This window comes from Euwallacea fornicatus, chromosome 8 (genome assembly GCF_040115645.1).
Source record: "Euwallacea fornicatus isolate EFF26 chromosome 8, ASM4011564v1, whole genome shotgun sequence".
Taxonomy (NCBI): Eukaryota; Metazoa; Arthropoda; class Insecta; order Coleoptera; family Curculionidae; genus Euwallacea; species Euwallacea fornicatus.
Window position 1 is genome coordinate 3,337,753 of NC_089548.1, and position 23,167 is coordinate 3,360,919.

Genomic DNA, 23,167 nt, shown 5'->3' on the forward strand with positions numbered 1-23,167 from the left:
AGAGAACCTTATTGGTACATTTCTACTGACTTCCTTGGTTCTACAGTTTTTAGGTGACCACTAGAGCAACGAAAAATATTTTCTCCTGTCATGGCAAGGTTTTGGAATATCTCTTCTTTGTGTTCGTAATCGCATTAGATTCCTAAACGAATGCAAAAGCAGCGGAAAGTGTCCTCTTCTGAGTAAAGAACCCTACTATTACTTATCTCTTACAAAATTTTACTAGTTGCTGACCATCTTTAAAGCTGCGGAGCATACTGTCTGTTGAACTAACAAGGTTTTCAATATGCGTAGGCAATCATAGGCGTATTTTCTGAAGGTTTTTGAACAGTGCAAGAAACGTACAGACTGTCCACGCGAAAAGTCCCACCCCCCTCTCACTTTTGAATATATTGAAATAAGAGAAAAATTCTAAAAAAAAGTGCTTGAAAGTTCCTGTACTTTTTCCAGATCGTCAGCAGTTCTATACAAGATGTTTGACAAACGTGTGCCAACCCGACATTGCATTTTTTGAACGATTAAGTATTTATTTTTTAACACATTTAAATTCTGCTTTTTATCACGAATTTTGTGATTAATGTAATTCCTCAAATCTTATCATTCTTGAAATATTTACAGAAATTTACTGCCGTGCAACATGGCTCGATGGCGGTATTCTATAAATATATCTGTCGGCTTTGAAAACAATATGGCTGATATGGTCAGTAGTGGTCATTTATTTTGTCATTGTTATAGGTTGTCTCAAAATTTAATTCGATAATTTATTGCTTCAATAATCAATAATTTCTATGAAAAATGGTATATATTGAAGAAGAAATATGCCGAATTTTGTCAATTTATTTAATATGAGAAAACGCTTCAAAAGGTATATTTTATTTTTCTTATTTTCTAAATCTAATATTTGCTTTTCAGCCCAACAAGAGTATAATTAATATTAATAATTAAAATTTAAATTAAATTAAATTAAAAACAATGGCAATAAGGCAGAATAAACTTATCCCTTTTTTTTATTTTTATTTTACAGGTATTGTTCACATTTCCTTCCATCATGTTCAACACATAATTGATGTATTTTTTTCAAATTTTGCAGGAATTTTGTTATCATACCACTTCGATTGATGTCATTGATTATATTTGACACACTCCGTTATAATTATAAAAATAAAAATTATATGATCTGAGATATGACCTATATGCACCATCGGTCAAAATTTAATTGACTATCACTGAATGTTAATATTTTTTCATTGTTAATAATGGCATTAAAAGTGATAATTTTATTTAAGAAGGTAAACACTTTGTTATAAAAGAAACTAATAATAATAATATTTAACTAATGGATGCTTTCTACGTAGAAACTTGTTCGCATAAAGCCGCGCGGCATCGGAAGGCCCTTCTCCAAATACTAACAGCATATCAAATTTTTCACAAAAAAAAAAGCATATTTTTTTAAATGACTCATTTTCAGACAAAAAATGACCTCTAGATCAAAAAATTAAAAATTAATAGGGCATTACATTTAAAAATCGAAAGTTGAGGCTTTTGCGGTTAAACCGAAAGTGCAAAATAAACGCCATTAAAGTCAATTAATCGACTCTATTTTCATGTAGCTTCCCTCCAAATTTCAACTTTCTGAGTTTAAACAGAAAGAACTCATAAAGGCGAGCTATAATCTTCTTGAATCCGCCGGTATATAAATTTTTGAATATTTAGTTGACTTCTCACTTCTAATGAATAATTATTAAAGTCAATTTACTTTTGTTCGATAGCGTATATCGTTGAATTCATGATAAAACGCAGAATTTAAATGTGTAAAAGAAGTAACGGTCAATTGTTCAAAAAATACAATATTCGGTTGGCAAACGCTTATTAAACACCCTGTATAAAATTACTGACAATCTTGAAAAACTACTTGAACTTTCGAGCACTTTTTGTTAAAACTGTTTCTTCTATTTAAATATATTAAAAAGTTAGAATGGCGTTGGAGTTTTTGCATGGACACTCCCCACATAGGGGAACTGAAAATGGGCTGAACTTAAAAGGTTTTTTTCATATTAATTGGCACCTAATGTCTGGTAGGGTGACCTATGGTACTGCTCTAAACAAAAGAAGAAATATTCAGGGTGTTACTGACTGATTCGATTCCGAACACCCACTGCCTGAGCTTCTTTCCCAAAGTTTTTTCAAATCTTCACAGTTACTCGTGTGCTGTTACCTCGATCTTTCAACTCTAAGTAACTTTTAATTAGTGCTCATCATCTTGCATGCCAATTTAATTTTACCAACTCCAATCATTTTGCGATTTAACAAAAGCTGGTAAACAATTACGCCAGTGCGAGATAATTTTACGGAGTTTCTATAGCAATTACCCGTTTAGTTTATACAAAAAGCAACGTTGCTGGTGACAATTTTTTTCCCCGTAGGCCCCGATATCATCGGCAATTTGCCAACGATTCCCAGGACATTAGAAACGACAAAGAAATTGCCTTTAATTATAATATTTAATAGCGGTTTCTTTATTCTGCTGATGAAATTGTCATCCGGCGTCATTAAGCCGGGTTCACCAAGATAGCAGAGGCGCCTGGTGACTAATTGAAGACCACCCTTAAGTTGCCGAAAAATCGTTAGGTGTATACTTCCGTCCGTTGTTGACTAAATTCGGATCCGATTAAAAAGAGATCAAGGTTAAGCCGATTTTGAAAAACACACTTTTTAACTCTACAATTGATATATTAGCGACCGGAGGGTACTAATTTTGGATGGTGACAAAGGACAGAGGATGGATACCTAATTTGTTTTCGCCAAGGACAAAATGTCTCGCTTTTTTGCACATACTTTTTTTATGACGTAAAATTCATCATTTTTGCACACGAAGCTCTTTGAAATTAATAAATCACATGGTAAGTTTACGTGTGCATTCGGCTTAAAGAGTTAACATCGCTACGCCATAATTTTATTGACATTTAACATACTTCGGTAAACATGACAAACAGTTCTTAACGGACGGGTACAGTTAAAGTCCTCACCATAACACTTTATCATAGACTGCTAAATTATATTATTTATGTTTCGGTGTAGTATTCGTGCAACTCAATTTCACAATGCCTCTGCTGGTATTTCCTATAAGTTTCTGTTGCAAGATTGAATTAATAAGAAATGAAACCTCCATACACCAGTAAGAATTTATTTTAAAGAATACTTATGTTAACGAGTTGTGGAAAATCAAAATAGGAATGACAACGAGTCCCCTAAAAAACATAGGCCAAAAGCAAATGACCTGCCGCAGGTTCTTCAAAGACTAAAAACTAAACTACTTTCTAAAAAGTACCAGCAGAACCTTTTTGCGCCATTTCACCAGAAGAACCCCCAAATTGACATGATTTACTTCAGATTTTCCAGATGAGTTGGCATATGGCCCTTATCCTAGCAAGGTCGCCTAAAATTCTTACGGTACAAGTAACGGACAAAAGCAAAACATTCAAAATATATATGTCCAGTGTCGTATCATTATTTCAACAGTTTCGAATTCCAAATTTCACATTTTCCATCGAATTCACCGCTGAAAAACACTTTTCACCCAATTAGTTAAGTAGAATGTGCTCTATTGTGGAGAGGAACCTTTTTGTCACGAATTTATATTGTAACACCGTGGCGGTGGTGTAATGAAAAATGTTGGGTAATACTCGACCAATACATAAATAACATACGTGGGTTGATTATTATGCTCCCTATTGGGCTTGTAACGTTAATATCTATAAAAATCTAGGAAAATCGTGTATAAAAAAAAACCCTGCTGTAAACAGAACATTAAGATACGTGGCAGACTTAAAATACTATTCTTCCATTTGGCGATTTCCAAGAAAATTGTACACGTCTTTTGGACGATAAAAGCAAAGAAATCACGCATTTTCACGCCCCTTGAAACCCATTAAATTTTGAAAATATTTGGAAAGGTTGCGGATAGTTCCATTTCCAAAAGAAAGGAGTCCAAAAATCTTCCAAAATATCTGAAAACACGTGTACCTTCAGAGAGCTTCAAATTTTCACGATTTGCAGAACGCTAGAGTTTCATCAGTGATGAGCATCGGATTCATTTTCTTCATCTTAAAGATCTTATGATTAATATATAATCTTCCTTGGAATGTGCCTGCAGTAATATGCGTTTGCTGGACTCTCACTGAATGATATCGGCAAGATTTCGCGATAGAACAAGACACTCAGTAGGAACACACTCCTATAACCTGCAAGTCAATATTATTCAAAAGTAGGGAGAATTTCAGTCACGTTCAGTCTTCTTTTTAACGCTGAAAGCCATAATGGCTAGACCGACAAAATTACTCAATTTTAGATTGAAATATTACGAGGGTAGTACTAGAAGTACCCAACTTACCACTTACACTATACAGGATGTGTCCAAACATGTGCCGGAAAATGAAGGATGTGATTCTTTGGCTCGTTATAAGAAGAAAATTTCCTATTAACATTGGTGTGAAAAGCGCCGTTTTCGAGATAGAGGGTGTCAAAAAATAGTTTTCTTTTTCAGTTTTTTAACGATATCTCAGGAATCGTTTAAGATATAGAATTCAGACTTTGTACACCTTTTATCATTAATATTATTTAGGTTTTGAGCTCTACTTCAATTTTTTTCCATATGCTAGAGGTGGAGCTTTTATGGTTGCGTGAAATTTTTTTGTCCATAATTTTTACACCACTGGGAACATTAGCATTTTAGGCTCACAACAATTGTTGAAAATGGCCTCTTCCTATGGTAATGCAGACCTCCCATCTACGTCGTAGCGACTGACGCACCCGTTCGAAAATACCCGGAGTATTGCGGGTCGTATCGCAGGATTCAATAATGCAATTCTCAGTTTTTTAACAGTATTAACTGATGTAGTATAAACTAAACTTTTTAAATGACCCCACAACAAAAAATGTAAAACATTTATATCTGGGATTGAGGGGACCAATCCAATGTGGTCGAATTGTTGTGATTCTAAAATGCTAATTTTCCCAGTGTCGTAAAAATGAGGGGCAAAAATCTCACACAACCCTAAAATCCGCGCCTCTGGCATATGGAAAAAAATTGAAGTAGCGCTCAAAACGTAACTAATATTAATGGTAATAAGCGTTGCAAAATCTGAATTCTGTATCTGAACCGATTCCGGAAATATCATCAAAAAACTGAAAGAAAATGTCCTTGACATCCGGTATCTCAGAAACGATGCGTTTGCGGACTTATGTTAATAGAAATCTTTTTTCTTATAACCAACCACAGAGTCGCGCCCTTCATTTTCCGACGCATGTTTTGAAACACCCTGTACAAAACACAATCTGAGAGGATAAAATCTGGGGAATAGGGGGAAAAAATCCAAATCGAGTTGATTGATTTTTGGCTATCGCTATGACGAACGTGTGGACTGGTGCGTCATCTCGACGAAACAAGACTTTTTTTCGGTAAATTCTCATATCCAGCTGTTCGATCAAGTGGATGAGCATTCAAGCATGGAGGCATTTCAAAAAGCACTAGACAACGTTCAGATTAGTTAAGCCAATGCTTTATCATGTCTGTTAACTCACGCAATTTAACCGACGGTCTTCCAGTGCGGTTTTGTGGATTTTCACCACGATAATCTGGAGTGGTCAAATTTGAAGCGTCATTGGGTCGACTAAAGTGGAATTCGTCTTGGCAGGTCGTACGACCGCGTTCAAACTTTGTCACCCACTACTTCACGGTTATTAACGAAAGACCAGATTTCCCCAGAGCAGAATCTAGCTCCACCTTGATATCAGATGGACTAAGACCTTTCAAATGAAAGTATTGAGTCGATGACCAGTTTCTTCCATGCTCACAAACTCTAAGAGGTAAAAACGGCTCCAAAACCAATACAAATCAATGTGGGACACTTGAACATAGGATTTGTAAGGTCAGGTCTTTGCAGTATAGGCACGTTTTTGACGAAGAAAAGGCCATTTATACGTCATGTGGGGAACTTCTGCGGCTAACCTCGTACCTCTATGTAGGGAAAAAGCAAAACAATGAGGAATTCGCTGAACATTTTCGAAACCGAAAGAGTGATGCCAATATCCACTGTATTATTATATTTTCAAACCAAATTGTGGTTCCCTAATACACAAATATCTGATTTAAAAGTAAATTGCTTCGAATGGCGTGCTTACGAGCGATGCAGTGATCATTTGCGTGTCAACATTAATAAAATACTCCTAATACCTGAAGTTAGTCAGAAATCGAATTTGGAGGACTTGGAACGAAAACATTTTAATCCGAAAACGAGGGAAACCTAATAAAATTAGCTATATTCTGTGTTTGGTTAGTGCTTTATGGCAGGAACGCACGCGACTTCCTTCTTGTTAAGTTTTAAATTAAATTTAGTTCTGGTGTGCGTATGCAAATCGGTTTCTTTTACAATATGAAATCATCTCTCATTAATATTAATTAACACGAACAAAGAAGTATTAGATGTTGTGATTAGCTTTTGCAATTAAAGTGGATTTTTCAGTATCGCGAAGGAGCAAAAACTCCATTTCGGAAGCCAACCTCTGTCTTTTTGCATAAACGACTTCGATTTTTGAGGGTAATTGCCCCAGGCCAATTCCCAATCAGAGACGTAATCCGAATCACGTCTCCTACAAGCAATTTTAACACAACGAGAGTTAAAATGATTGTATGCACAAACTTAAGTAATAACTAGAATCAACATTCGCAGAGAAAATAGCAATAAAAATCTTATTTAGGTAATTACGAAAATGACAACGTTTGTCGGTTTTTTAATTTGCTTTTCTACCGCACGATGCACGCGTTCTCTGAAATCATCCTGCCATTATTGAGATTGATTCAACACGAGAAAATTGTATCCCGATTACGGTTTCACTAGTTAGGTTTGCCATCCTTTGTTCATTCAATCGGTGAAACTAAAACTTAATGCGCCTTCCTCGAAGTTTAAGGCGATTTGTTAAGCTCATTGTTAGCCATAGTCGTAGGTAGAACTATGTGGAAATTTGGTAAATCAGTCACGCCATCGATTGTGGGAAAGAACACTTACATTATGGGATTAAATGCGCAGCGCTTCGTCCTCTTCGGTTACGGCGCATCAGGAACAGCGTCCCATTGTTACAGTGCTTCTGGAGTCTCAGCGCAGTTGCTCGTTCCGGTCCCAAGAGAGATTGGGCCGGACGAGGGCGTTGGCGAACTCACTGATTTCAAGCGCTGAGCGACCTGCAATGTGCCAATAGGTGGAGCTGCCGCGGATTTAGCTTCAAATAGCGCTTTGACTCGATTATTAACCCATAATATACTAATGCGCAGTGTATACATAAAGCACGGAATAAATTCGATTAAAAATCGGGTGTTCGGTTTTTGGAAAAGCGCCGGGACACGTCGATTCTTAATTCTTGTCGCGGTTGTTTTGACGGCAAATGCACGTATACGGGGTGGCCCAAACGCAAGTCGCGCCCACCAACCTCATTTTTTCGAATAGAAACACTTATTTTTTATTTCGTTTTTGAGTTCTGCGTCGAATTCTAAGCATACTTCATGTAGCGCAACCTGAACTCAAAAGTTATCGAGAAATTTACGCCTGAACGTATCAGTAGCCAAGACGATGATTACGGCAACTATATGTCAATGGATTTTCACAAAACAATATATAATAAGTAGGAACTATAAGTATTTACTAAATTAAATTTTTAAATTGAAATCCCTTTTGTGCCTGGCAGTATTCCAAACTGTGGGTAAACTCACGCTGAACCATATTTATTGTGTCTGGACTAATATTAGCGCATTCTCTTCTGAATCTAGTTCTCAAGCCGTCAATCGTTTCAGGTCTAGCTTTGTACCCAACATTTTTTATATGGCCCCACAAAAACTAGTCTAAAGGATTAAAATCCGGAGACCTTGGTGGCCAGTCGAAAGATCCACGCCTCCCAATCCATCTGTTGGGAAATGCTACATCATCGAGATATTGTCTAACCTGAGCTGCATAATGCGGTGGTGCGCCATCTTGCTGGAACCATAAATTCTCGTCATACGTCATTGGGTTATTAGGACTGGGAAATAAAACTCTTAAACTGGGGATTGGATGTTGTGAAAATTCGAGGTATCTTGGACCGTTAAAAGTCTGTTTTCCTGTTGTGTCCGCACTCTATCACCGCATCCAATCATCATAAGAATTTCAATTCTTCGGGTTATGGATAAACGCTTCGTACTACAAGTTTTAATTGGAATTGAACTTTCTTGAAGGCAAATCGAAACTGGCAAACGAGCAAATTTAAATGTTATTGAAATGTTGTGTATTTAATGAATAAAAATTCCACTTCCATGGAAGTAAATAAGCAAACCTTCCAAATATATCGTCGTCTTGGTTACCGATATGGTCAGACGCAAATTTCTCCATAAATGTTGAGTTTAGGTATGGACATGAACGTAAAATATGCTTAGAGTTCGATGTGGAATTCAAAAATGAAATAAAAAATAAGTATTTCTATTGAAAAAAAAAGGAAGTTGGTGGTCGTAACTTGTGTTTGGGCTGTCCCGTATGTATGCACTTGCCATCAAAAAAACCGCAGCAAAAAATGAGAATCGAGGGGTCCCGGCGCTTTTCCAAAAAGAATCACCTGGTTCTTAATTGAGCTTTTTCCATACTTTGTGTACGCACTGTATAAATATATAGTACGTTTGTGCGGCTCGCATGTTGATCAGCATTTTTCTGGGAATGGCGCAACTAGGTTTTCCCATATCGAAGTATATTTATTCAGCCAACTTTAATAAAAAACTATGTATCTAATTAAATTTTAAATAAAGGAAAGAACAAACACTATTATATTAATGCCACCTAGGAGCAACCAAAAAAAGCAAATCGATTGACTGTGAGGCAGGTAGCTTTGCATTCAAAACCAACACAATTTTAAATGGTAAAAAGAAGATTAATTCGAATCGAAGTATTTAAGAAAACAACGACTTTATTTTACATCTCTGCGTATCAATTTTACACTCCGATCGTCGCCTTTCCGTTCGATTAAATTTTTTCCTTAAAAGTTATTCATCAGATTAAAATTACTTTTTCTAGCCATTGTTAAATTCAGGGAGGTATTATCCGTCACTAAAGAGTGAGAATTTCAGTGTGATGTAACGGACGAAACTGTGAAAAACACCAAGGGGTTTTTAATGATAAATTATGTATTTATTGCGAGTTCGAAGAAATGCGGCAAGAAGGTCTTACAGACCAAGACGGTTTTTCGTTTTTCTAATTCGTTGTGGAGAATTTGAGAAACTGCAAGAGGCCAAAATTCCATTGTTCAGACCGTCAGAAGCTAAACCTTTAAAAGTGGGGTCATTCCACTTAATCTACAGCACGATTTCTTGCTATCCTACGATGATTGTTAATTAAACCGACGATTATACGTATTACTAATTTGATTAATAAACCAAAGCCCAAAACTGTAATTACTGTTATCGTGATTGTATCACAAACTTACAATCAGACAAGAGCAGAAGCAGCTATAATGCCCCCTCTTAAAAAACTTAACTACTACACACATGGTAGAACGCCTAATACCTATAAAATAATAGGTGAAATCGACCATGATAGAACGTTATCCTATTACACCCCATTTTAAATAAACAAGAAATTACTGAAGACAACACATCTTTCCCTCTAGACTCCGTCTAATAAAAATTCTATGTGCATAACGGCCGCTACAGTGTTTAATAAGCCTTAAATATCATATTTTGGCCTTGAATTTGAACACAAACCTTAGCCTTGAAATGATATATTATGCCTATTCCAACAAAGAGGAAATCCGATTACGGACCATTAGAAACGGTCAGGATTAAGCGCATTATACCAGTTAGGACTTTTTTTAACTGTTCCTGACCATCCAAAATTGAGTTTGTTTTCCATTGGAACCAACAGACCTATTATCTACATATGTTCAAGGTAGGATCCAAATCAGTCTATTCAAGCAAAAAACAACGCTAAAATTGTAGAATTTCTCTTCAAATTTCCAAGATATTCTGATAACTCGTTTTGTGTATTGCCTAAAGTTTTGTCATAGACATTTTGAGAATTTAAGAACGGCTTTTCAAGAGTCTCTAGGAATATACAGGAGGTTCCAAATTTAATTACGAGCGTGGAAACCTCGAAAACTATTTTTTAAATTTATTTTAATAACACTTGTTAGGCTAACCTTCTGGGATTCGCGCTAACTTCATCTAACCAAAACGATCATTCTACATAGACTCTAAGGCACCCTATCTTATTTGCCTGATTCGATAATCAAAAACTATATTCGTCGAAGAGTGAATTAGTATATTACTGAACGAGCTTGTGTTGAAGACCACCTATCATACCGGTGGGAAAGTTTTGCATCCCGAGTGAAGCGAGACGTGCACTACTCTTGAGGGGATGATACTCATTATATGCGAGTACACTCAACTTCATTAGTTTTAATGAGATTTAATGGTCTTACCGCTCGTAGATATTTGCAATTTGTAAAATATTGAAATTAATAAACATTTTTACTCTCTTACCGTCTCTATTAGATCTAGTGGTGAACCGTCAGCGGCATAAAAAAAGAGGTGTCCTCTAAGCATCTTGTCTCGCTCTGACTTGCAGGGACTTTTGTTCAAAGCAGAGCTTTCTTAACTATCTGTCATGGTCATTTACAAAAATACATTGCCTAATATAAAAAGTTATAGTCATGCTAATGCTATTAGCCTTCTTATTACCCTATATAATGCTTCGTAACATGTTTTTATTATGTGGCAGCTATAATATGGGCTTTGGTCATTGTTGGCATAAATGATTAGAGATGTTTCAGATTTTCAGTCTTCACGGCTAGTTATCGCCAATCTCAGTTTTTCTTACAGTCTTATTTAAGGAACAAAAGGTGGTACAAGCAACAAAGCCGAGCTTGATTCCAAAATTGCATCAGTGGGAAGGATTATTACATGCAGACTAAATACCGGTAAAGAATATATTTATACAATGATCCAGTGATGCATCCAATTTAACATCTATAATGGAACAGGAGATCGGTCGAAACTAAGCACGTTTTCCTGCAGTAAAAGGTACCCAACCGCGAATGGCTTGCGTTGTAGCCATGGCGTTAGTGCCACAAGATATCATTAAGTGCGGCTAAAGTCGCATAAGAAACGTGAAATAAAGTCAATAAAACAGCAAGTGACTGAGTATGAAATCAAATTGAAATGTCACAGACATGATATTTATGTAAAGCGACGAATATCATTGTTTTTTTTCTTCTGGCTAAAGCACAAAGATGTGCTTTGTGCCCAGGGTGATCAAGGACCGTAACTTTGTAGTGGACCAGTTATTCTTATGATGCTAGGACTAGCTGAACGATCAGAAGAGGCCAAATTTAATTTTTTTTTTTTTACATGGCTGAATCAGGATTTTGAACGCCTTTGAACAGCGTACCTTTTTAAAAAGACATAGCGAAGATAGCAAAACAAATTTATTTGGTTGTTTTACAGGGCCGAAATTAACCAATTTTCTGACGTGTCGTCACGAAATTTACACAGGACACGTAAAGTAGCTACAATTTTGCCGCTCAGCAAAAACTTCTAACAGGTCGGTAAATTATATCAACTTGTGACATTTCACGAAACCGTAATTAAATCATTTGCTTAAGGATTTTCTCGAAATTTTCACAAATCAAATAGAACAGTCTCAACTATTATCGTGCGTACTGCACACAAAAGATTTTTAACGCGCAGCAAAAAAAAACTTTAATAATTTTACAGGGACGTAATTAGTACGTTTTCTGGCCGTTCTCCGTGACCTTTCTGCGGGACATGCAGAATAATTCCAATTACCATGGTGCATACCGATAAGCAAGAGTTTCCAACGGGTCATCATACACACATAAACATGTTCAAGCTGTGCTCTGTACCTGTATGACCGTTTCTGATCCCATGTGATAACTGAGCTTAGAAGTAAAGACGCGGCTTGACATGAATTGGAAGCGGCTGAGAGCTAAACATGTTTAAGCCGTGTTCAAACTTGTTGGAAAAAAAACATGTTTGGAACTTTTATTTACAGTCTGTATGCGCGTCATATTGAATTAGATAAAATATGGCAGAATTCAAACTAACACCGTTATTAACATATTCAACTTGTAATACGTAATGAATGACGGTAAACTCATTCACATCATCGGTAATCCCTTTGAATAATTATGTATCGAAGTTATTAGTATAGTAAAAATTCTATTCACATAAATAATTTTGTGTGGGCCCACAGTAGTTGTTATGAAGAACCCGTCTAAACGAGCTTTTTTCGTGTCTACTTTAGAGATAAAATCAGCGGCTTTGCTAGGCATCCATCTAATAACAAGCAACCGGGCCGTGTTACGCCACAACCTAATTGGTTTTATATTAACATCATTAGTGTCTATTGTTGGAAATAAAATTGTATTACTCTTGTACATTCAAATAAGCTTTACAATATGTATAAAAATGAGCATCGCCTTAATGACAAGCGATTAATTTCGATACGGCTCTAATGCGATGGTCAGAATTAAGCCGGGACTTTTTAATATAGGCAGGTTTGTCCGAAATTAGCGCAATTGTTACTTGATGAAAAGTTTATCCATCTGGACACATGTCCAGAATAAATTGTCCATTTAAATGAAAACTATTGTCTTGAATTAATGGAATGAACGAAACTTTGTTCTGTCAGTTTGCTTAATGTTGTCGAATAAGGATGTTGATGATAGTTCCGGGTAAATTTAAAATGCATAAATTACATAGATTTGTTTTGCTGTTCATCTCGAGGAGTTCATGCTGCCGCAAGAAATATCAATTTATCAAATTAACTAGAAATGCGGAAATACAGCGTTTTCTCTATATTTTGTTTTTTTAATTGAAATATTTCAAAAATTTATTATTTGTCTTTCGAAAAAATCGCCACCTACATAAACCGCTTAATAATTTTACCTTTATTCATAATTATCCCATGTTATTATGCTGCACTGAACTCTATGAGTATCTAATCTAAACTAATAAGAGAACAGATGGTTGTAATTTTGCCAGATATTTGAAATAAATGTAAGAAAAATTTGGTCAATTAGGCAAATGGCCCTGAAATTAGTTGAAATGCAACATTTTGAATATTAGTAAATTCCTGATGCCATTAACTTAATTGACCAATTTTTCAGAATTATTTTTTTATAAGCGCCTAACATGCCATCACCTGTCGAACACTCCATATGTGCTATAAATTACAAAATTTACTGGAACAATTGGTGAGTAAATGAACCGAATAATACTGTATATTAAAAAAAAAATCGCAAAGCCCTTAAAGTAAGCATTCAAAAGTAAGGAATCCATTTCTACATACACACATCTAACCCTCATTTTCAGTTTTTAAGATTTTTAATTCAGGTTCTTAATTCACGAATACAAGGCACCAACCACCGTTACCTTTTGGCTCAAAAAAATTACGGAAAAAAAGGAAAAGTGAAAAAATATATTTTCTTAACAAAATATTTTCGATATCTCAAAACAAACGATACTGACTGTTCGTAAAAAAAAATCTTTGTTGATGCCTGATGATGGAATATGTATCAAGACAAAACAAATGTTGAATCAACACATGAAACCGCAGAAGTTGATCGTGAATAGAGTTAAACCGTAGAGAGAGAAAAAGAAAAATCGGAATATTCGGTTTTTTTCCCGTATATCCGTAAAAGTACTCAGAGAACACACTCTTAAGCTTAACTTTATTGGGCTCCAAACTGGGCACTTTTCCTTATTTCAATCGACCCCGTATCTCTTACTATCTACCATACCTCCACTGTCAACCATCCTCACCTGAAACACACTGTATAAATAAATATTTTCAACTCGGTTTAAACATAAATTAAATAGATATTATAAAAGATATTCATTAGAGCTTATTTGCTTGATCACTCATTGTGAAATTTTCCTTAATAAATTAGTTCTGTTTTTAATATTAATGAAGAAAAAGGCTGTAGTAGAAAGTAATTAAAATTCCAATTTGCAACATTAAATTTTGCTACTTTTGGCGATTATGTAATTTTTGGTCTCGCTTGTAACTAGTTATCATCAAAAAGAGCACTGTTCTGTGTTGATCTCATTAAGCTCGAGAATCCCCTCTATAGCAGAAATGAGAAAATAAGGTTGTCTGATTAATTATTGTAACTAATTTTGCTTGCTCTAATCCATAACGGGCAATATTTTTATCCCACTTAATTAGTTTTCATAAGTTGAAATATTACCCTGAATACCTTAAATGTTTTCACCACTAAATGCCATATATCAGAAGGCATGATGAATTTACGACATTATTAAAACCATCATTTGCTAGAAAATTTAGTCATCAAGAAAGGCAGCATGTATGGAAATACCTTATATTCCATTCAATGGAGAAACTAACCCATTTATCATTACAGAAGAAATTGACGTTATTAAATTTATATCAATATCCCCTTAACCTTAATCGAGCAATTCATACAAGCCCGTTTAATATATTTAAGGCAATTAGGGCTTGTTTACAAATAATTAACTCCCATAATAGCATTTTCATAACTTTGACTTCCATTATTTTAATCAAGTCCCGGGATCCGCCCATTGGGCGCGTATTGGGCTCCAGCGTCAGGTAAATCGCCGCCCTCAATCCTGATTGGTTGAAATTGATTAAACACCAGGTAACACGATACCTGGGGAACAGGAGATATACCAGTTGCTTACAGAAAGTAGGCCTAGACGTTTCGTTGTATACGCCGTGTTGTTCAGGTGTTTTTGCATTGTTTTCAACACCCATTGTTTCTAGTTTTGTTTTGTTTTGTCTTTTTCTTGTTTATCATCCATCAGCGGCCCTGGGTGAGTGCTAGTTTTTAGTGATTGGTTTGTGGATTTACGTGATTTTGGAGTGTTCAAATGGTATATCACACAAATTCTACGCAAAAATATCATGAGTCATCCCTTAATAGGATGAAGCCACCAAGTGAAAGTTGTTGATCTAATGATAGTATACTTTCTTATCAAGACTTAAGATCTTCAAAGCAATAAATGAATGACCTTAATGAATAGAGAATTAGTAAAATGAACGTTAGGTCATCAATTTTCTTTTCTCAAACTGTTTTCATTTCAAGAGTTAATGACAATGGTACATAAAAGACGCTGCAAACTAAATACAATTTTTTAGTTACAAAAGGCAGGATTAAATAAAATACAATACATTCAAAGTTACCTGACACTGCTGATTCCACGTAAGCTGCATTAGTACGTTGGTTAAGTAACTCAATGACATTATTTATGAAACTTAGATTTACTCAAAACTTCCTTGACTAACACATTTCTAAGGTACAGCAAAAAATTTATGAATTGGACATCTGTGCGTTTTGACTTTTTTGATTAGTTGTTCAATTACCGCCCTAGGAAATCCATAAATTCATGTTCCAATCCCCACACAGACCAACGGAAGAGTCCTGAAAGTCTGAGACTAAATTTCGTGAAATAAACAATTGAAAAACAAAAAAATATCTATAAAACTAAATATAAATTCGGAAAAATTCAAATTGAAGCTGAGAGGCTCAACCTATCATTGCAAAAAAAACAAAATGACTAAGTTTACACCATGCAATTAGTAAGAATTCCTATACTTTGAAATTAATTGATTTACAAAATGGCAACTTGTATCTTTAAGTAGTAAAAAATCGAATTCTAATTTCCGGAGAAGAAAAAATAAATAGCAGCGTCTTAAGTTCTTTGTAACTATTATTGTTTTTGGTTTGGTGTTGTCATTGAGAAATGTATTTAAGAAAATTTTACTCTTAACTTTACCGAGAACTCTTCCCGTCGCTATAAAACTCAACTGAGAGCTTCCTCAACAATTTCAATTCTTTACACTGTAACGTTGTTTTTTCCGAAATTTTTCTCAAAATAAACTGTGAAAAGACGAAATCGAAAAAGCGAAAATAAATCGACGCTGCTTTAGCAATTTTCACAAAAAAAATTATTCGACAAATTTCTGTGTCAATCAAATAAAAGTAGTAAATAATATTGGCATATCTTTGTGGGTTGCGCAAATGAAAAGTTCTTAAAAACCCCATGAAATCAGCAAGAATTTGAAAAAATTCAATTTGTTATATAGTGGCATTTCAAAGGAATTTATCCGGAAAATAAAACTCAGAAGAGACTTTCCTGAAAGCTTCAGCAATATCGAATTTAACGTTGATAAAATCCATTCAACAATCACTATACAAGGTGTTCAATATCCTTGAAAAATCAAAAAAACTGATTTAATCGTCATCTGTTTATGCAGTGAGACGTGGTGTTAAAAGGTAAATCACAATGGATTTTTATAATGGAATTATTTAAAAGGGGTTTAAGTTAATTTGCGGAAAGAATGGGTGTGTAGTCATGGTCAAAGCATAATATTGTACTCACATATAATTAGCATTCCCTTAGTAGTATTGCGACACGAGCGAAAGAGACATCTCGATCGGGGATGATATCCTTCATTACACGTTCGTTTAAAAATATACTTGCTATTTTCACTTTAGGCGGGCCAAATGCCTATCTTTTTTGCTATATTTTTCAATTCTCATACTTTTTTATTTATCATTTTGAAATGATTCCTTTAATAAAGTCTTTATGAATAACATTTTTATGGAACTCCATGTATATTATGACGCGTTTAAGTTCTTTGAGAAATTCTGAACATTTTTAATATAACACACCCATGGCCCCATTGACAATTTTCGAAAAAAAATGACAAAAAATAGAAATAACGATCGAATTATTGACAGTTAACACAAAACAATATAAACCACTATAATCTAATGTATTAAATGTTCTAACTGTGCCCCGTTGACTTCCTGCAAGCAGCGATTTGCATATCTCAAAAAAACTCTTATCATTTAAGGAGGTATTTGTTGAGCTTCTTAAGAAATTTTATTTTTTAACTCTTCTGTATTGTTGGGCTTAGTTAATTAAATACACCCCATGTTTCGGATACCCCTTTAAAAAGAGTCCATAGGGACGAGGTCACGCGATCTAACAGGCCACTCTAATTGCAAATATTAAAGTAACTGTTAAATTTAGATATGGATACGTTACGTGAAATATGTTCGAAATTTCTCAAACTCGCAACGTTATAACATACATGGGGTTCCATAAGAAAAAAAGTGAAAAGTACTTTTATCTACTACATGGGTACCCATGTATACATGTCTATTACGTCAAAAAATGCACAACTGAAAACAATAATTGACGTGTTCCAGCATTTCTATAAAAAATATTTCTTTAAATTTTTAAAGAATTTATGAGGGACTTTTGGTCCTCTGCATTTGTAAATATCTCATAACACTGTCATTCGGACCTTTAACCACAAGTTAGTATGCAAAGTCGTTGAACGACCTTGATTTGTACGTATTTCTACATAGTGGTCTGAAGACGAAAAAGTGCCATTTGGATCATTTGTTTCGCGTACTAAATCTGGTTCTTAGTCTGGCAAAATCGGCGCTATTTTTATGTGAAAATGATTGACAAAATTCTACACACTTATCATATTCCCAAATGCCTGACTAATCCGGGTACAGGAGCATATACAACAAACAAAGAATGACAGTTTTTTTTTTATATAAGCTCTGAGACGAGTGATACAATCAGCACGATTATGACGCAGTAAAAAAGGTAAAAGTGACCGGTCTAAAGTGCGCCGCAGTGTCGCGTAGCTGTTATTGTTAACCGAAGCTCATTTGATACGTGCACTTACATTATCTTGACCGGGCCTGACTAATGGAGCCTATATCGCTTTGGCCTGTAGACAAAGCTTGTTTGACTTAACTCCCTAATACTGTCGCTTCGATGCTTTTTAATGTATTTCATTTCGTTTTTAGCCTGCATTCTTAGCATCGTTGTAATACTTATAACCTTAGCCTTGGTAGATTTTGATTGTTTTCTAAAATTATTGAGGATGTTGGACAAATAAGACTGAAAGCATTTTATAGAATATGACGCAATTTAGTGTACATTCAAGTGATGATTCAAATATGAAAATTTCACGTTCAGGAGGTAAGTCAACATTCAGTTTCCCTTTTAGGTGATTGCGCCTGTAATTCGTCATCTGATGTTGTTCGAATACAACCAAATACAAGGGATATTGGTGATGCCGCACTGTGAGTGGGGGCCCGTTTTCAGAACTAAACATTCTTGAGTTGTTACCGTGAAAGACGTTTTTTTCGACATTTAGCTGATCCGACTGTCCCCATTAGTTCTATCGTCAAAGCCTTCGTTTCTCCCGGCTTTTGACAATGCGTCCAAAATCTGTAAACCACACTGGTCCCGTGAAGTTCGGAGGTGATACTTGTCAATTGTTTGAAACTGATCCCTGAACTCCGCTGGAATTTCATGGAATTTGTAGCACTAGCACGAACCTACTCTCCTCGTCACCTAGTCGGGGCTTTCTTGAGTGTCGACGACCGTCGAGCCAAAGTATTCGGATCTGTGATCGTTCTCATGTCTCGATATTTTTGATCTCGACGTCGCAAATCGGCCGGTGTGACACATGGTTATTTTCCAATTATCAGTGACCAGCCGAATTCGCAAAAGAACGGTCACGTCCCTGCTTAGAAAAAAGTCGATGGTGGCGTTGAAGGGCCAAAACGCCGCATCTTCGAAAAACTGTTTTCATGTTGTAGTGCGGGAAAACGTGCTTTAAGAAAGAGTTCGAATTTTCCGTGTTTCTCTACGATTTAGTGCAGGAAAAGAAAATCGCAGTTATCGATTTTTTCCGGAAATGTCCGGAAGCAACTGGATTTTTTTTTAGTTGAAAAGGCAAAATGCTCCTCTCATAAATGCACAACTTTGCCTCTATTCAACCGACCCTCTATTTTCCCCGAGATCCCCACGTTGAGGATCGAATATGGAACACCCTGTACATATGTTCTACGTAAGCGTTGTGAGTAATGCGCGACTATTGATCAACGAGCGACGTTAGCTTTGATTTTCTTCTACTGGCACATGGGTGTTGCACAAATATTTTTTCTCGTCTAAACTAATGATTCGACGATTCGATTTGCTGAAACCTGCGGTGTTGGGATCTTGCCCTGGCATTCAAATGACGAAGTTGGTTAAAGGTTTCGGCCTACGTCGAACCTATATATCTAGTACCCACTTATATGACTATCGTATGATTGATCGGCTTGTTCAACCGAATGCAAAATTTTACTCGTTTTAATGTCTACATGTATATTCATGTCGTTGGTTATTAAAACGCGCACTTCCCTTTCGCAGTTTCGTTCAAACGGGTCCGTTTTGAGATCTCGTACTCATTTCTGATACATTTTATAGCTGCAACAAGGTTGCTCTTAATAAACTGCCCGTGAGGCAAACTGAAAGTAATAAAAATTCCTTCGTAATTCGAAAAAGGGTTATACTGGGTGTGTGGCAAGCCAACTAATTGTTTCCACTCAAAACTGGGAAACATAATCTGAAAGGCAGACGAGCGACGCCCGTGCTCGATAAGCCGGAATTAAAACAAAACATTAGTACTATACCTTTTCTAATAAGGTTGTAAACAGCTTATCTAAAATTATCAAAGTTGTGTCCAGTGGCCACTTTAGGTTCACTTTTAGCCGGTGCATTCCAGCCGTTTGAAGGTTTTTACCTGCCGGGTTCGGTTTTCTGCTCGTAATTCATCAGGGTGAAAGCGCTAAATAAACTTTGAAGCGGAGCACTTTCGATAATAATAATTAAAAAGAAAAAAAAGTGCTGGTTTTAAAAATGTGCTAACACACTCACCTAGAAAGCGATCTTGTTTATGCCGGACTCTAGGAACTAGCGGTAGCGAGTGCAATTTCTTTGTTTGCGGTATTAAAATCGTCTCGGTTATTAAGGAGTAATCACCATAATAATTTAATACAAAAGCATAAATTCACTTGTATCTCGTCGATAATTAACCTGTTAAACTTGTCTGTAATGCTAGCAGAGTGATTCCCGGAAAACATAAGCGGCTTTAATCGACTGAAGAGAAACACCTAAAAGATGGGCAATTATTAACGTATCGGCACCGATTTTTAACCTCCATTATGTCGGAGCATGTTTGTTTTCGGTTGATTACAATAATCATACCTACATATTAGGGTCAGACGAGAGTGCACGATGACGTACCAAACAAGAACTGGATCAAAATTTAAATATTGAGATACTAAAAAGTAATAAAGTAATCAATATATCGTGAAACTTACTTCTTTTTAAATCAGAACTACTTCCGTGGACTTCGTCAAAAGTTCAGTTATTCAATTATTAATTTGCCACAGTCTATTTCAAAACGTTTGACTGCACCAGGAGGGTTCGAGAGTCGTAAAACTTCAAGGAACCACAATCGCTCCAAACAATATTGTCGTTATCTTGGAAAAAACACACTATTCTTATATCTTTATCTTTTTGTACACAATACCTCAGTATCTGTTTAATGTTTCTGTTGTATGACATTTTTCCTGTTGCGTTATTATGTTCGATATTTGCGTTTAACTCAACGTCACATAAAATTTTTAACAAAGTTTTCTATCAGACCTCAAACTTTTCCCCTTTTGAACCCCGCCACTGGCTCGACATTTCACCCGCACTACCATTGCTGAAGTTTTGCGACCTGTTGTGTCTCTTGAGGGTCGGGGGGTGAGCAAGACCTTAAATTGCGACCATTACCCGTTCACAAGAAAAAGTGTCCCTTGTATTTGGAAATACTGGGGGTTCACCTTATTAACATAAAATCGTGTTTGTTGGCGTTCTGTGCTGGCAAATATTTTGGCATAAACTGTAGTACATAAGCCGAAGGGATAATGATCTCCCCCGCCATCGGGTTAAGGCTTTGACGAGTTGAAAAAGTCAAGTTCCGATTGTGAGGACTGGAAAATGGTATTTAAACCCTTATCAACCGGTAAGGGAGATGATGATACATTTTTATGTTAAAAGTTAAACGACCAAAGTCCTGCGATGCGTTACATCGATTGTCTCTGCAGTACCGGATATCTTTTTCTCACTTTTTTCGGTTACATTTACTAGTTTCAATAAGTCTTAACAAACCGGAGACCTCAGGAAATCTGATCTAGAATCGGTAAATTTTATTATAGTGATTTTTTACAGTGATTAACTCACAGTATCGATGTTTTAATCAAGATACATGTAATGAATCGAATTCCAGAAACGATGCGTTTTGAAAGCACTTCGAAAGTTGGCAAATCGTTACATTGTAATTACATGGAGTCAATGAACCATTGAGCTGGAAGCCTTCAAAACTTTCTGGTTCCAGGTTTTAAACGCGTTTTTGCTTCTTAACCTTGTTTACCACCGAAATTGATAAAACAATTATTGTTTTTCTGTATTTATTGTGTTGAAATGTTAAAACTTCCAGTAGTGGTCCAGATTGGTTAGAACTAGAGTGGTACGATTCAGGAATATTTAACTTTTTTCCAATCACAACATGACGAAAAGCTCATTTTTGATTTTTGTAAGTTTACGCTCGTGCAACTTCAATCGACAAAAACACTGATTTGTTGCTCCATTTATGGAAATTCACAAAATTTCTCGGTAATTTTTCGAATATTTTCATAAAACTTGTTTTGAAATTTCATACGAAGAATCATGAATAAAAACATAAGAAACTAGATCGTCGGTCTGAAAATAGTTAAAGTTCGTTAACGTCTTAAGAGGAAATCAATCTAGGCGAACGAGAATAAAGGCACTGCTTCCTTTTTCCGGAATTAAATGCCTCAAGTAATGAAAGGTCGTTCCTGATGTGTCAATTCCGAGTTCTGTTTTTTGCCGGTAGTAAGTTAATCTTAACCATCGACGATTTGTAAGAAACTTAAGAAGGTCTAAACAATAAATATTTCAAAAATCTACCGGTAAATTACCTTAAGATAAATCACCACCTACCAGACATTATAGAACTCACGAATCCGACTTGGTGTGAGAGGAAATTTTGCACGTAACCGTTGCGTTCGTGGTTTCGTCGAAGCTAGAAAAATTCTTGAATTAATTAGGTCTAACACTCCAACTGAACACCTTATTATCGCCAATTCTTAATGGACGAATTGTGACGAATCGATAATACTATAATAAAATGGTCATAAAAAGTCTGCTCATTATGTCCACTGTTTCCAAGCTGACAATACATACGTTTCTCTCATTATCTAAGTCCAAAACCTAATGTAATTAAGCCAATTACTCCTATTAACGTTTATGGTGAACACTACATCTACACGTGTTATTTTGAATTACTCAACAATCTAAAAATTGAAAATAATATTTAAGTTTAAGCAGATACCGAGTGCAATATTAAAACTGCCAGATCTGAAAACGATTTTTATTACCCAACTGCATCTAAGCAAGCCGGTTTCTGGTAATTAATCGAAACGACTGTAAGACAAGCCTTACACATTAACTACAAGCAGTACAGATAACATTTTTGCCTTTTGACCATAAGGGAGACGCGATACGGGTTTTTGCTGTTAATTTTTCTCACCTGCTCAATACCAGAAATTGTAACATGAAATTAACGTGAAGTGGTATTTGGGAAATTCGAAAGGCTAATTAGAAAAATTGGAAACGATGGAAGTAGATGAAAAAACTACCTCTTCACGTATGATTCTCAATCTTTCAGGACTTCCATTTCTTTTACGTTACCCGAGCCAGCATTGGCTATCCTGAACAAGCTCGAAGGCTCAGAAGTATTAAGGCAATTGTTTATGTATTCCTAGAATGTTTTTCCTTAGGCAGCATTTCCACCTTCCAAGAAAACGAAATTTAAAGGTATTATATATTTTAAAATTGCATTAGCATGGCATCAATAGGATTTAAAGCTCAGGAGCAATTAGCCTAGAACCAACACCCTTTGAAAGATGCGCCTTTGGCGCATTATCTCTGTTTTTTTCGTAAAATTATCAGGGTTAAGTGCCTTTCTGCAGAAGAATATGTCGAGCTTATTACCTGTGAACTGCCCTAAGTAGACCCTCCCTATGTACCATAAGTTTTCACCCTCACCAAAAAAGTCTACTTTCTTCAGCTTTTACGACTTAAGGTCCGCCGGTTATTAAATCGTTTTTTTAATAGGGCAATTTCAATTTAGAAACATTTCGCACCTTTGGGGCGTTTGTT

General features: G+C 35.7%; 1 protein-coding gene across 3 annotated transcripts in view; it reads left to right on the top strand.

Annotated features, from left to right (window-relative positions):
* The window catches only part of LOC136340736 (homeobox protein aristaless-like), a 71,983-nt gene that overhangs the window by 13,065 nt on the left and 35,751 nt on the right, over window positions 1-23,167 (top strand). The window contains exon 1 of one of the 3 annotated variants that reach the window (XM_066285040.1): window positions 17,832-18,082. The exons of the other annotated variants lie outside the window; for them this stretch is intronic. Coding sequence (XP_066141137.1) covers window positions 18,022-18,082 — 61 coding nt within the window. The 5' untranslated portion in view covers window positions 17,832-18,021. Of the gene's footprint in view, window positions 1-17,831; window positions 18,083-23,167 lie in introns of those variants that run through there. 3 annotated transcript variants of the gene reach the window in all.